The sequence below is a fragment of the Pseudorasbora parva genome, chromosome 3, assembly GCF_024679245.1.
Source record: "Pseudorasbora parva isolate DD20220531a chromosome 3, ASM2467924v1, whole genome shotgun sequence".
NCBI classification, from domain to species: Eukaryota; Metazoa; Chordata; class Actinopteri; order Cypriniformes; family Gobionidae; genus Pseudorasbora; species Pseudorasbora parva.
This window is the reverse complement of record NC_090174.1, coordinates 6,049,137-6,065,477: the sequence shown is the minus strand read 5'-3', so window position 1 is coordinate 6,065,477 and position 16,341 is coordinate 6,049,137. Positions and strand designations below refer to the sequence as shown.

Sequence of the window (16,341 nt, the reverse complement as noted above, 5' to 3'; positions counted from 1 at the left end):
ATTTTGAGCTGAATTTAAAGGGTTATGCATGCAAATGAGAGTTATTTTGCATTTAAGTTGAAAGAATGTAAAGAAAGTAAATTAACATTTATTGATTGATAAAATCTAGTAATTTAAAAGTAAATTAAATAAAAAACACAATTTAATACACTTAATTGTATGCCTTTAGATAATAAAGCACATGCATTTGAACTCTTGTGTGTTATTCAGTATTACTTTTAAAGTTGACTAAATTGCAACTGTGGTTGCAAATAAGCATGAAAATAAATAGGGTATTTTAGAATATATAGTCTTTATTTAGAAAATTAACTCACAGGATATTGCAGGAGAAACGCAAACCACACATAAACTAATCGAACGAGAGCACCTGAAATACAGGGAGTGTAAATAAATACTTGATACAAACAAATGAAACACGATGAAGAACAGGTGAACATAATCAAACCACAGCAACCATTGAACAACAGGAACAATTGAAACAGGAACTCAATGAACCATAACATAAAGGGGCAGCAGTGGCTCAGTGGTTCATGTAGATTGACCAAGTGTCGAGGTGTCCTTGAGCAAAACACCTAACCCCAGCTGCTCCCGATGAGCTGGATGGCGCCTTACATGGCTGACCTCGCCGTCGGTGTATGAATAGGTGAATGTGAGGCAAAATGTAAAGCGCTTTGGATGGCCATAGGGTCTGTTAAAAGCGCTATATAAACGCAATCCATTTACCATTTACCAACACAGGAGCACCAGAGGGTTACATGATTTAATTGCATTGCATTCAGTTTGTAATCACTGTAAGAATATATTTTAAAGTACAAACATGATTCCAAAAAAGTTGAGACTCACTTTGTTTGTACACTGTACACATTCACACTGTACAAATTGTGAATAATAACAGAATGCAATGATGCAGAACTTTCACATTTCATTATTTTATTCAGAATACAACATAGATGACATATCAAATGTTTAAAGTGAGAAATTGTTATGTAAAAATAAGTTGAATCTAAGTTTTATGGCATCAACACATCTCAAAAAAGTTGTTTACCACTGTGTGGCCTCCCATCTTCATATTGCAAACGTCTGGGGACTGAGGAGACAAGTTTCTCAAGTTTAGGAATAGGAATGTTTTCCCATTCTTGTCTAATACAGGCTTAGTTGCTCAAATGTCTTAGGTCTTCTTTGTTGCAGCTCCTCTTTATAATGCGCCAAATGTTTTCTATGGGTGAAAGATCTGGACTGCAGGCTGGCCATTTCAGTACCCGCATCCTTCTTCTATGCAGCCATGATGTTGTAATTAATGCAGTATGTGGCCTGACATTGACATGAAGGAAAATGCAAGGTCTTCCCTGAAAGAGATGACGTCTGGATGGGAGCATATGTTGTTCAAGAACTTGGCTATACCTTTCAGCATTGATGGTACCTTTCCAGATGTGTAAGCTGCCCACACACACTCCTGCAACCCCATACTGTCAGAGATGCAGGCTTCTGAACTGAGCGCTGATAACAACCTGGGTTGTCCGTTTCCTCTTTAGTCCGGATGACATGGCGTCCCAGTTTTCCAAAAAGAACTTCAAAGTTTGATTCGTCTGACCACAGAACAGTTTTCCACTTTGCCTCAGTCCATTTTAAATGAGCCTTGGTTCAGAGAAAACGCCTGCTCTTCTGGATCATGTTTAGATTTGGCTTCTTTTTTGACCTATAGAGTTGTAGCCGGCAACGGTGAATGGCGCGGTGGATTGTGTTCACCAACAATGTTTTCTGGAAGTATTCCTGAGCCCATGTTGTGATTTCCATTACAGTAGCATTCCTGAATGTGATGCAGTGCCGTCTAAGGGCCTGAAGATCACGGGCATCCAGTATGGTTATGGCCTTGACCCTTACGAACAGAGATTGTTCCAGATTCTCTGAATCTTTGGATGATATTATGCACTGTAGATGATGATAACTTCAAACTCTTATGTCAAACTGCAATTTTTCTCTCAGAAACTCTTTTCTGATATTGCTCCACTATTTTTCGCCGCAGCATTGGGGGAATTGGTGATCCTCTGCCCATCTTGACTTCTGAGAGGCACTGTCACTCTGAGAGGCTCTTTTTATTCCCAATCATGTTTCCAACTGACCTAATAAGTTGGAAACTGGTCCTCCAGCTGTTTATTATATGGACATTTAACTTTTCCGGCCTCTTATTGCTACCTGTCCCAACTTTTTTGGAATGTGTAGCTCTCATAAAATCCAAAATGAGCCAGTAAAAAAAAAAGCATGACATTTCAAAATTTCTCACTTTTTAAACATTTGATATGTTATCTATATTCTATTGTGAATAAAATAAGTTTATGAGATTTGTAAATTTTTGCATTCTTTTTTTACTCATAATTTGTACAGTGACCCAACTTTTATTTTGTATATCATTTTTATAGTACTCTTTAAAAAAAAAGTTATATCCTATAAGTGTGCTTCTTTTATCCCGATAGATTTATGTTTGCAAAATAAAATTATATTCTTGTGCTTTGATAAATGAATGGTGTGCTGTTAAAGAATGCACTGCTTAAAGCTGGAGCTGCAACAGATTAATCACTGTGAATCTGCTGCAGTCCATTACACCGCTCTCTATTCCCTCACCCTCTCCCAATCCCTGCTGTGCTCCTCTGACACAAATGGGACAGAGAGCAACACATCTGTCTGTGTGTTGTGTGTGTGTGTGTATGTGTACGAGAGAGAGAGAGAGAGAGAGAGAGAGAGAGAGAGAGAGAGAGAGAGAGAGAGAGAGAGAGAGAGAGAGAGAGATTGTTGTACTCAGTGTTCCATAGAGAGGCTGTTGAAAAAACATCCAGCAGAGTCTGTGGTGTAGACATTGATTTTCATGTCTAATTTTAATCTCAACTTTGTTTCAGATGTTTCTCAGTTGTGACTGAGCCGACAGGGCTGCGTGTAATCACATTTGTGCCGACATTCATTACAATAACAGCGAGCATGTGATAGAAAGATTTTTATCAGTTAACTGTAGCAGATTCAACCTGTGTTACGAGTCACCAAATAACACAGAGATTACTGTTGTCTGAAGCGTAGAAAACACGTGGAAAGTGGTGTGAAACCATCCAAAGAAGTTACAAAAAAAATGTCAGCACTCTTGGAAATTAAAATGAAGGCTTATTTAATGTAACTGTTTGCATACAGTAATAATGGGCAAATGAATAAAAATGAATGTGGATATCACAGTTCAGATCATTTGGTCTCCAAAGAATTTGATGATTAAATGTTCAGTATATATGAATTCCTGACTTTGATTTGATCACAGAAGTCTCCATCACCATGTATTCTCAGGCAACAACTGAGATCAAAAATAGATCAAAATGGCAATTTTTCAATTGTGAAAAAGACTTGATCTTGATTCTGTACTGAGTAACATCATCATACCATAATCTGTTTATAGTGCCCTTTTTGAAAATGATGTCATTATGCCTGTCAAACCAATCGTTTTTATTATTAGATATTGGTGTGGTATTTTTGGTTTCCTTTTGGATGTCAGTCCTTTGTTTTATTGTGTCTTTTTTAGCGTTCCTTTTTCCACATCATCTGTGTGAGCTGTTGAGGGAGGGGCGACCTGGTCACTTTTTATCTGAGTTTTTTTTTTTTTTTTTGATGCCAATCAAACCCAATGCAAGCAGCTTGAGCATTAGTGTGTGTGTGTGGTGTGTGTAGTGTGTGTGTGTGTGTGTGTGTCTGTGTGTGTGTGTGTGTGTGTGTGTGTGTGTGTGTGTGTGTGTGTGTGTGTGTGTGTGTGTGTGTGTGTGTGTGTGTTTGTGTGTGTGTTTTAAATCTAAATCTACATCACTGTAAAGCCTGTCATCTTTCATTCGAAAGAGCGAAAGAGACTGGGAAAAAGAGAAGAGAAAGCAAAAGGGACGAAAGTAAGAAACATTTTCTGAGATTTGTAAATTTTTTTAAATTGTTTTTTATTTGTTTTAAGCATAATTCTTTACGCAACAACTACAACAAAAACTATTTGGGGTAGGAAAAGTAATATTAAATCAGGGGATATTCTATGAAAACGTTATTTTTCGCAACTTTGCTTTTTGAGTAAATGCATGGTTTTCTTTTAGAATGTTTAGAAATATTTACTAGATCTCTAAAATTACTTTTTTTTGCAGTGAAAGAGATGTTTTAAAAAAAGAATGTGTGTGTGTGTGTGTGTGTGTGTGTGTGTGTGTGACTTTTGACAGTGATGTGTACAGATATTCTTTTTTTGTCATTTTCATAGTGTAGAACAACAAACATCCAGGATGGGACATTTTTTTTCTTTTATCTGTGTGTGTTTCGAATGAATGTGGCATTTCCAAATGATATATTTAATTTGGTACCTTTATGCTGAAACTTTGTTCTCTGATTTTTTTGCCTTTCTTTTATCTGTCTACGTCTAGTCCTGCCAGTTGGAGTGTATCTAAATGCTCAACTGAGAGCTCAATCCACAGACGAACACTAACACTGCAAATATGGCCATGTTTGGAGGTCGTGGGGCGAAGGGGGGCAAGTTCTCCGTTGAGGACCTGTACGGGATCAGCAAGAAGCCTAAAGCCTCGTCAGGGGCAGCGAGCAGCACTGGGGCAAAAGTTAATGTGCAAAGCCGTGGAAAGGGGCAGAAAGGAGAAACAAATGCGCTTGCTTCTCAGATTTTGGAGGCGGCGCACAGACTGGTTGAGCGGCGACGTCTGGAGCTCTACCTGAGGGAGTGCGGCCTCAGCATCAATGACTGCCAGTCAGAGAGCCAAGCCATGCTGTACCGGTGAGTGTGTGGAAGTGTTTCGGGAAATCCACTCTCAGTGGTGTCAAACTGTCAAACCTGATAAAGCGAATGTGAAAGGATAATAAATGAAGTAGCAGTAGCACAGAAGCTACATTCAGAGCAGAAGACATAATTAGAAATGAATACTGGTATTCATCAAGGATGCATTCAATTAATTAAAAGGGACAGTGAAGACTTTTATGTCACGGTACGTCTTGTTCAGTTCATATGTCTTAGTTTTAAAGGGGTATCATTTGACAATGGTGTCATCTGTAAGCAAAAACTGAATTAGAAAGCAATTAATTTCTAGTACATTGTTGTCATGTAAACGTACCCTTAGGCGATGTTCAAAATAACCCCATTCCCTATACTCCACTAATATAAGGAGTGAATGAAAACGAGTGAGTGAATTTGGACACTGAGTGCACCAGAAAGGCTGCCGCTTTTCTATAGTTTGTGCTGTTTAGTAAACATTTGAAACTTAGCAAATTGGCAGCTCCGGACCCGGTAGTAATGAAAAGATTTATCTTGAGCTTTGCAATGGAAACTAGTATGTATAGATCTTAATTAAACCATTTAATGACCAATTCAAAAGGAACTGATACCTGTATGACTTTAAGCTGTACCCACATTGGACCAGCACTTTGGAAAATAGATGAATAATTAAGCTGCGGGCTCCATCTGGCGAGACGCAGGAATTCATTCAGCGTGACCCTCACAGTGCATTATGGGTATTCTCTAGCTGTTGAAGGCACATCTGTTGTACACTCGCATTGTGGGATTGAATGAGTGCACTCGACAACATCCACTATGTTTTCGAAGACCAGTACAAATCGCTGCCCCCTGAAATAGTGCCCTATTTAAAGTCCTCGTGAAATCGACCTTATTTACTTTGTTAGCACATATTGAAGGTCTTAGGGAGAACAATTAATCCATGTAAGTTAATACACAGAAGAAGAAAAAAGTTTGCTGTGGTAATCTTTAATCAAAATCTGAAAAGTAACTTCTGGTCTGGAAATGGCGTTCCTAGGTTTGAGTATCCTTACTACTATCCTACTTCAGCGATTAGCATATGACTTTGTATCAGTAGAAACCCTGGAGTATATTCAAATGATTGTGCTTTCCCCCCTCATATGCCCATGAGACAAGAGATTTATGCATTTTATTTCTGGAAAAATTCCTCCTTTGATGCAAATTGACGATATTTGCATCATAGGAGGAATGTTTGGCCAAAGGCTAAAGACTACAGGCAGCAGAGGGAGCCATTTCCGCATGTTTTGAACCCACGCATGGGGGATGGAGATCACACTCAGAGCTCAGCTCTCAGCTACAGGCACTCATTTAAAGCTACACTGTGTAACTTTTTTAGTTTATTCTTAGCTAAAATCACTTAGTTCTTTCAAAAATATATGTGCTCATTAATGTATATTTACTTCTTTCAAGTAATAATGCATTCTCATAATTTTATAATATACCATTGAAAATACATAAGTGTTGAGGGTTCGGATGGCGGTCGCCATGTTGCTCCTCCATCTTGAAAGTACATTTGCCAAAGAGGGACATACCCGTAAATTCAAGCTTCGCTTTTCGCGTTTTTACACTCGATGGCACTGTGTCGAATGTGAAGAGGAGGATTGCTTGAGGCTGCTTTATGATGATGGAGGATCACTCTTAAGCCCCTTTCTCACTGCACGTCGGACCCGCAATATTCCCGGAACAATTGTCGGGTCGCCTTCTGTGTAAAAGCAACCACGTCCCGGAATTGATTACCGAATTCGACCCCGGTCGGGGACCTAGTAACATTGCGGGATATGTATCAGAGTCGCCAAGGAAGCGGAAAAGAGAATTAAGACGGCAACGCAACAGGCCAATCAACAAGACAAAAGTAAATACTGGAGTGGCCTTTCCAAGATGGAAAGAGCTCAGGAGGAGCAACGATTTTAAAAAGAACGCCGACATTGCCTGCTTTCTTCTCGACAGGTAATATTAATTCAGCCTATTTGTGTATATTGGAAGTTTTATTGTTGCTTGGCTAATTATATCATGGTGTGCTGTGCATAACACTAGAACGACGTCTAGGATAGTTTTCCTCGCGTCAATGATGAAAAAGTATTGTTTACCTTATAACATAAATCCGTGTTCTATGACGGATAACATGAGATTAATATTTGAATTGCATTATAATTTGTTTGCCTTACGCTAGTGGTGTTGTACAATATACAGAATAATGATAGCACTGATAAAAGTTTGGTAAAATCATTTGGTAAATTAAATAACTGCAAATTATAATAGTTTTCAAAAATTACCTCATCACTTGAGTTGACGCAACACTCACCGAAGAGGTCGAACTGGAAGCCATAACTAAATCGGCCACCGTAGGAGTTGAAACGAAATCGAAATTGAGAGGAACAGAAACAATTATTCACTGGATGGTCATATACCTTTTCACCACTAGATGGGAGAAAATATCACACAGTGTAGCTTTAAACTGAGCTATGGTGAGCAATATAAGTCTTTTAACTTCTCAAATTAATTTCTATGAAAGTTAAGCTTGCAAAGGCATGAACTGAAACGCGCCAGACTGAACTCGCGTTGTGAATGTATGCCACGAGTGTAGTCGCGATTACCTCAGCTCTCATCACGAGAGCTCATCAGCTCATTTATCTGACTCCTGCAGTTAGTGCTCAGTGCTGTGACACTCGCGCGGTGACTCACTCATTATATTGAACAGACACGTTCAGTTTTTAATTGTAGTGTCTTCTCTAACTCAGTCACAGTAATCCAGTAACGGTGGCTTTGGGAATGGCCTCACAGGGCAGCGAAGCATTCTGGGAATTGTAGTCTTTCATCCCCATGAGACAAAAATACATTTTCTGTCTTTTCTCAGTCTAGAAGGCACCAAATTCGAAAATAATTTCCCATTTCTACTACATTGATGACCCAGTTTAAATACAGATTCATCTTCCCAGCGCTGAAGTACCCCTTTAACCACTCCCCTTTAATGTTCGTCTGCTATGAAAGAGAGACGGAGAGGAGGAGCGCTGAAGTCAAACCCTGCCCTCTATTCAATATTCCGTTTCACTTATACGTCACAGCACTAAAATAAAATAAGTTGCAACTTCCGGTTCATATTCCGGTATAGAGGGACATTTTGGACACAGTCTTAGTCTTTAGTGTGTTATTAGCATAGACTGTGTAAAACAAAGGACGTAGAAGTAGGACGTAGTTTCTGAAGAGCGTTTTGAAGCCCAAAGTGTGGGGCATCTGTTGCCATCTTTATAGCGTGTCACTCCCGTATAACCGAAAATGGGCAAGGAGGCGGGATGTGTATGGAGCTGAGGTGCCTGGTTGACAGCAGACAAACGACCTGTCACTGACTCACTCAAGTGGCCACGACCTTAATTATGCAGAACTTCAAGGCTCAATATAATTTAAATGGATGAGCTATAAAAAAAATCCACATCTCTCACAGTTGTCATGAGGGGCGAAATTAGCTATATAGAACAAAACCACTTTTTGTACCGGGCTGTAAAAAAATTGTTATGCTTTAAAGGTGCACTATGGAGCTTTCCGTCCACTAGAGGGCGCCTATTCAAAACAAATCGTAGTTTGATGACGCAAAGTGTGAGCGCAGCATCTTGGGAGATGTGGTCTTCTCATCACAGCCGGTGGAAAATAGGACTCGGGCAGAAATCACGTTCATGCATGCGGTTATTAATGTTACTGTAGTCTAAAGCAGAGCAGGACCGAGTGTTATGGACCTGAGCACAGCTGCTGGAGAGATTTTTAAACAAATACCCGCCTCGCGAATACCAGGACTTTTATGATGAAGGGACGGGAGACATTCGCCGGGCGCCTGCACAGATCCGCTCTTCCGGTTATGATTTTGAGGTAATGTAGCTCTGTTTATCATATTAGATACATTTAAGTGTGTTCAAAACGATGTTATGACTTTACTCCGTGTGTTCACTTGTTCACACTGCTAAGAGTAAAGCACTCCTGTCAAATAAAAGCCGAAACCGAGGTTAACGCAGATATGACGCAATTGACAGGCGACTCCCTCAAATGCAATGTTGAAACGTCCCTGTCCTTAGTTAAAATAGTAATTTTCTCACAATTTACAAATAGTTGGAAACTTCTGGGATATTGTAGGTACTCAACTGAACAAAATATATAACACTGGCCTAGTGGTTTTTGGATATTTTACTGCAAAAATACTACATAGTTCACCTTTAATTTTGGGCATTTTAACATGGGGGATATATGAAATTAACTTAATGTTGCAGAATATTGTTATTTTAAATAAATGCTGTTCTTTTGAACTGTTTATTCATCAAATAATCCTGGGGAAAAAAATCAGTTTCCACAAAATATGAAGCAGCTGTTTTCAACATTGATTATAATCATAAATGTTTCTTGAGCAGCAAATGATCATATTAGAATGATTTCTGAAGGATCATGTGACACTGAAGACTGGAGTAATGATGCTGAACATTCAGATTTTGATCACAGGAATACATTTTGGATAAAAATTGGAACTCTATTCCATAAAATGACTCAAGCTCCTGAAATGACAATTACTATAACTATTAGAAAGGCACCATAAAAACAGTCCACATTCTGCATCCAAGTCTTTCTAGAGCATTGTGTTATATGGACTGATTTTATGATAGGTCTTGAACTTTAGTGATAGTGTAAACATTCTTCAAAATTCTTCACTATCAGCCATGTGGACCATATGACAATTTATAATGTAAAGAAGCATGCCAGTCATTCATTTACGTTAATGATAAGCATTTCAATGAAATGAAATAGCATTATACATCTGTATTGTCTTATATTGCTTCTTTCTTTTGGAAGACAATAACCAAAAAAGCATAATAGGGGCACTTTTTACAGTTTTTGGGATGCAGTGGATTACACAGGGTGTTCTGGTTTATATAGTACACATTTTTTGGCAAATGTAGTATAAGTCATCCATGTATTTCATGCCCTGCATGCAATACACAGTAATCTTCCTGCAGAGTAATATAACATTCCAAATATCCACAATATCTTTATCAATAATAAATATAACCATTGGGACACTTATGGCATATTGGACATTTTCTGAAGTTTATAATACTTATAATCCTGTTATAATTGCACCACAAATCCCACAAGGCTATTCTGTGTTCCCAGGTGATTTGTTCTATGAGGGTTGCCATGGGAACTGCCGGCCGTGCTCAAGGTTCACTGGTTTGAGACACAGGGCTACAGTATCTTTATATAGCCTGAGAGAACTCAGAGTGTTTGTTTGTGTGCGTGTGAATGTAATGAAGGTCCTCTATGACTTGACCGGTGATCTCTCTTCAATACAGATTCATAAATCTCCATTTATAAGTGCAAAACAGCATGTTTTGGTTCAGTCCTAGCTCAAAACACACAGACAACAATAAATAAGTCATTTGTATTTGCCTGAAAAGTGTAAACACAATCAAACTCTGTTTAATTAGCATCCTTAAAGGGTTAGTTCACACAAAAATGAAAATTCTGTCATTAATTCCTCACCCTCATGTCGTTCGACACCCGTGAGACTTCCATTCATCTTCGGAAGACAAATGAAGTGTTGAAATCCGATGGCTCAGAAAGGCCTTCATTGACACCAATGTCATTTCCTCTCTCAAGACCCATAAAGGCTCTAAAGACGTCGATACAAAGCCCATCTCACTACAGCGGCTCTACAATCATTTTATGAAGCAACGAGAATAGCTTTTGTGCGCAAAAAACAAACAAAAAATAACTAAATAACTACTTATGTAGTTATGGCCGATTTCAAAACATAGCTTTGAACCGTTAAGAATCAGTGTATTGATTTATGATCACTAACGTCACATGATTTCAGCAATTTGGGGGTTTGACACGGGATCCGAATCAAGAATCGATACGCTGACTCATAACGGTTCAAAGCTTTGTTTTGAAATTGGCCCATCACTATATAAGTCGTGATTTAGTATTTTTTTGTGTTTTATTTGGCCTCCGTTTTATTTGACAGAAACGCTTTACTGTTAGCAGTGTGAACAAGCGTCACAGCAGCCACTGAGCGAACACACAGAGAAACGTCATAACATCATTTTAAACACACTTAAATGTATCTAATAAACAGGTTTGAGTCAGGTTTGATAAACAGAGCTGCGTTACCTCATACTTATGACCGGAAAAGCGGAAATGGTGCCGGCGACTGTGTCCCTTCATAATAAAAGTTCCGCTGCTTGTGTGTGTTTGCGTTCAATCGCTCCAGCGGCCGTGCTCAGCTCCTCAACACTCGGTCCTGCTCTGCTTCATACCTCTGTAACGTTAATAATCTCATCGATGAACATGATTTCTGCCCGAGTCCTATCCTGATTCTTTTCCACCGGCTGTGAGGTGAAGACCACATGTCCCAAGATTCTGCGCTCAAACTTGCCGTCGTCAAACTACGCTTTTGTTTTAAATAGGCTTTTGTTTTAAATTGTTTTAAATAGCGACCTCTAGCGGACAGAAAAGTTACATAGTGCAGCTTTAAGCTCTGCGACTTTTCAATATTTTTCCTATGTGAATATGCACTAGATTGACATCTTTGACCGTTTTCGGGCGAATGAAGACAACAGTGCAAAAGTTTAAAGTCCCCATGAAAACAAAAAGAATGTTGTTTCTTTTTTGGCTTTTAGTTATGTTAGTCTTACTGTTATAAGCTAGTGTGCTCTAAAATAATCATATCAAATAATCATATCAAATCAATCAGCATATAATAAATATCGTTTAAAAAAATATAAGCAATCAAAATGTACAGATTGAAATGTACAAATGAGGTTTGGTGAAGTGAAGTCTGGTTTCACGTTAGCTTCATGTGAACCGCCACAGTTCTGGTCCAGAGACACGACAGCACTGTGACATGTCTGACTTGTCTTTGTGTGAGCACATGGCTTGTATTTGTCATCGGGTATCAGGTGTGTGTGTTCAACATCGGCTGCGGCTGGATGCAACCGATCAGCGAGAGTAGCCGTGTGCAGGAGGAGCAGCAAAATCTATTTATTCCTGCAAAGAAATAAATGCAATATTTGTCAAATACACAGATGTTTCAGAAGACATTTTCATTGATGTACTGCTTAAAACAGCGTGTTTTTGTAAAAGAATAAAGTTAAACATATAAACCTACACCATCAATGAAGTTTAAGTTTGTTACAATATAACATTGCGAATACATGAAAAGAGGTTTTACCATTATAAAAACAGATTGGTGAGCATTAGTGGAACAGAAGGTTTTAGAATAAACACGAAACACACAATCGCTGTCATGCGGTGAATCTGGCTAATCGTGGATCAGCTGTGTTGTCATCAGAGCTTGTGCAGCCGCTCTGGAGAAGTTGCACAAAATACACCTGCCGGCTGCTCTCGAATCGTTCTCGCAGCACTTTGTTGACATACGTCACAGTCATGTGCCGTCTGTGCTGCCTAAAGTCGGACAACATTTCTAACCAGCACGCACTGTTTCAAGTCAGCCGCCGATTGGTCTGCGCATCGCTGTATGAAGTCGAACAAGCCTATTGCTGGTCATCTGCTTGTGTTTGTCATGTTTGGTGTGAGCACATGGCTTGTCACGTGTTCCTTGTGCCATGTGCTCTCCTGTTTATTGTCTTGACCTCGCCCCTCTTGTTATCTGATTATTGATTCATTTGCTCCACTTGTTCTCCATCATAACCTGCCTTGTTTGTTCCCTATTTAGTGTCCTTGTGTTTGCTGTCCTGTGCTGGATCGTTGTTTCTGTTCCCGTCACGTGCTTCTGGTCTGCTTCATGTTCCTGATCCTTGAGTAAAGTTTGGTTCCCTTTCGGGGAACTCGAGCTGCGTCGAAACGCTGTGAGAACGCCTCTGTGTTAATGCGTCGTGAAGCGCCTGTAGAACCATTCCATCGGAAAAAAGATCGATCGTCGGCGTGATGACGTCATTGACCGGAAGCTATAAAGCGTCCGTGAAAACAAACAGGAACTAGCTTCTGAGCCTTCAGCAAGCGATCTGTGTGAACCTGTCTGTCTATTTGGTGTTTTTGTCTGTCTATATCCAGAGATTTTCCACCCTTTTGTTAAATATTGCAGTATATATTAACAAACAAAGAGAAAATAAAATAGATAGATTAAAATGGCGAGTGAAAGCAGCTTTAAGAGGTGTGTTCATCCCTGCCCACGCTACATCACGAGCGGGGATACACACTCTCTTTGTGTAGCCTGCTTGGGAGCGCAGCATGCCCAGGCAGCCCTCGAGGGGGCTGCTTGCGAGCACTGTGAGCGTATGCCACTGAGAACGCTGCGCTCCCGCCGGGCACTCTTCGAGGAGGGTGCCTCGGCTCGTGTTCCCCGCGGCTCTGGTCCCGCTGCCGCCGAGGCGGAGCGAAGGCTGCAGTCGTGGGGATCACAATTGGATGTTGCAGAGGGGTTAGAGACGGGCGCTGCCTTATCTCTGCCCTCACCTGCTCCATCCAGCGGCTCTTCTCGGGGCATGGAAGCACGCATGGCGGTTTCTTCCCCCCCGAGAGAGTCGCCGGTGCTCCAACTATCCAGCTCCGAGGAGGTGGACGTTGAGAGCATCGCGACTGAAGATTCGCCACTTCAGTCCCCTGCGAGTGAGGAGCTCGTTGAGGTTTTAACGCGAGCTGTGGCCAGACTAAATATTGACTGGCCCATAGAAAGATCTGAGGCAGGAAGAAGAAAATCTAGTAAATTAGATGAAAGATTCCTGCCCGCTCGCGCTTCAGAACCTCAGCGACGGGGCCTGCCGTTCTTCCATGATTTGCACACCGAGGTGGCAAAGTCATGGAGGAGACCGGCATCATACCGTGTGTTCAGCCCTCAGACTTCGGTCTATAACAACATCATGGGGCTGAAGCACTACGGTTATGGGGCGATGCCAAAGGTAGAAGAGACGCTCGCGAGCCATCTCTCGCCTTCCTCGGCATCGTCCCTGAAGGCCCCGACTTTGCCCACCAGACCATTAAAAACAACGTCGGCACTGGTGGGCAAAGCGTACTCGGCGACAGGTCAGGCTGCTGCATGCCTGCATACTATGGCTATAATGCAGGCTTATCAGGCTGACCTGCTCAGGGACCTAGATGGACGTGATGAAGTGGGGGGAGATATTATAAATGAGCTTAGAACATCAGCTGATCTTGCTCTCCGGGCCACCAAGGAGACGGCCAGATGTGTTGGCCGCTCTATGGCAGCCTTGGTGGCTACGGAGAGGCATTTATGGCTCAACCCCACTGAAATCAAGGAGAGGGAGAAAAGCTTCCTGCTCGACGCGCCGCTGTCTCCTGGTGGCCTCTTCGGTGACGCAGTACACACTGTCACCGAGAGGTTCCAGGAGTCAAAGAAGCAAGCTGCGGCGCTAAAGCAGTTTCTCCCTCTCCGGGTCCAGGTCCCTGGGGCTGCCGCTGACATCAGGCAGCCCAAGCCGAGTACGAGCTCCGCTCACAGGGCGCAACAAAAGCAGAGCGTCGCCGCTCGAGCTCCCCCTCAGCGCGGGGACGAGGGGCGGCGCTCTCAGGCGAGGCCTTCGAGGGGCAGGGCTGATCTGCGGACAGTCCTGATCGCCAAGAAGGCCTCGTCGAAGCGTTCCTGACGCCAGAAGCGCCAGGACGCTGAGGGTGGTTCCCCCCGTAGGGAAGCGGTGTTTACCCCTGCCAACGGTACCCGCTTCCCTACGGCACCCTCGGGGGGCCGCGCTGCCAACCCCGCCGCAATGCCGGGGCGCAGTCGGTCTCCGCGGGCCACCCGAGGGTGGTCCGCAACCCCTTCGGGGGGCCCCCGAGCAGTCAAGTCAGTCGTTCCCTGCCGGTCCGCCGCTTCAGGGCACTGTGCTTGTTGCTCAAAATACACCAGAGGCCAGCCTCGAGAGGCTGGTTCCCTTAGTAGATTTTCTAGACGAGTGGAAACGTCTATCAAATATATCTCATTGGGTCCTGCAGATAATAGAAAAGGGGTACGCCATTCAATTCAGAAGTCGGCCACCTCCTTTCTGCGGTGTCCTACCTACAGAGGTGGGCCCGGAGCAGGCTCTGGTAATGGCACAGGAAGTAGAGACACTCCTGCAAAAAGGGGCTATAGAGAGGGTTCCCCCTCCCAGCAGGGAGTATGGCTTTTACAGCCGTTACTTCATCGTGCCGAAGAAGGATGGGGGCTTACGCCCGATATTAGATCTGCGGCTATTGAATCGCTCGGTGGCCAAGCTCAAATTCAAGATGCTTACACTCAGACAGATTGTAGCGCAGGTCAAATCGGAGGATTGGTTTGTCACCATAGACCTCAAAGATGCGTATTTTCATGTCTCCATCCTTCCACATCACAGGAAGTTCCTGAGGTTTGCCTTCGGGGGAGAGGCATACCAATATCGTGTACTTCCCTTCGGTCTAGCACTGTCACCCCGCACGTTCACCAAGTGTGTGGATGCAGCTCTGGCGCCGCTGCGTCTGCAGGGCATCCGCATACTGAACTATATCGACGACTGGCTGATTCTAGCGAATACAGAGCAGATGGCGGTTCAGCATCGAGATGCTGTTCTCGCCCACATGTCGAAGCTGGGGTTGAGGCTGAACGCCAAGAAGAGTGTGCTTTCTCCGGCTCAGAGAACCACTTTTCTAGGTGTGAACTGGGATTCGGTAATTATGCGGGCGCAATTATCGCCAACACGCATAGCATCGGTCCTGGCAGCCGTCAAAGAACAGAAGCTAGGCCGGGCCGTCACTGTGAAACAGTTCCAGAAACTGTTAGGTCTCATGGCAGCAGCGTCCAACGTGATACCTTTTGGCCTACTGTACATGAGGCCACTGCAGTGGTGGCTCAAAACGAAAGGGTTCTCCCCGAGGGGAAATCCGCTCCGCACGATCAAAGTCACGCGGCGATGCCTACGTGCTCTGGTCATGTGGAAAAACCCGGGGTTTTTATCTCAGGGTCCCGTGTTGGGGGCTCATGTTCGTCGCGTAACGCTAACGACAGACGCCTCTCTCACGGGCTGGGGGGCGACCATGAGTGGTCGCTCGTCCCAGGGTCTATGGCAGGAACATCAGCGGCACTGGCACATAAATCGGCTAGAGATGCTCGCAGTGTTTCTTGCATTGAAACAGTTCCTGCCCGACCTCAGGGGCCACCATGTGTTAGTCAGGACAGACAACACGTCGGTGGTCGCCTACATAAATCACCAGGGTCTGAGGTCCCGTCCTTTGGACAAATTGGCACATCGGATCCTCCTGTGGGCCCAGGGGAAATTGCTGTCAATCAGGGCAGTATATATCCCCGGGGTCCTGAATCAGGAAGCAGACAGCCTGTCGAGACAGGGGCCGAGGCCCGGGGAATGGAGACTCCACCCAGAGGTGGTGGAGCTCCTATGGAAGGTTTATGGGAAAGCGGAAATAGACCTATTTGCTTCGGCGGAGAATTCCCACTGCCCGCAGTGGTTTTCTCTGACCCATCCGGCCCCGCTGGGGCTGGATGCCATGGTACAGGAGTGGCCGAGGCTACCTCTGTACGCCTTCCCCCCGATTGTCCTGCTTCC

The 16,341-nt window shown here is 43.1% G+C and overlaps 1 protein-coding gene across 2 annotated transcripts in view; it reads left to right on the top strand.

Annotated features, from left to right (window-relative positions):
• The first annotated feature begins 3,851 nt into the window (after positions 1-3,851).
• Positions 3,852-16,341, top strand: part of LOC137070480 (voltage-gated potassium channel subunit beta-3) — an 86,698-nt gene continuing 74,208 nt past the window's right edge. Inside the window, exons 1-2 of one of the 2 annotated variants that reach the window (XM_067437667.1) lie at positions 3,852-3,908; positions 4,419-4,780. In XM_067437667.1, coding sequence (XP_067293768.1) covers positions 4,491-4,780 — 290 coding nt within the window. In that variant the 5' untranslated portion in view covers positions 3,852-3,908; positions 4,419-4,490. The remainder of the gene's footprint in view (positions 3,909-4,418; positions 4,781-16,341) is intronic. The other variant, XM_067437669.1, reaches the window with a different exon arrangement.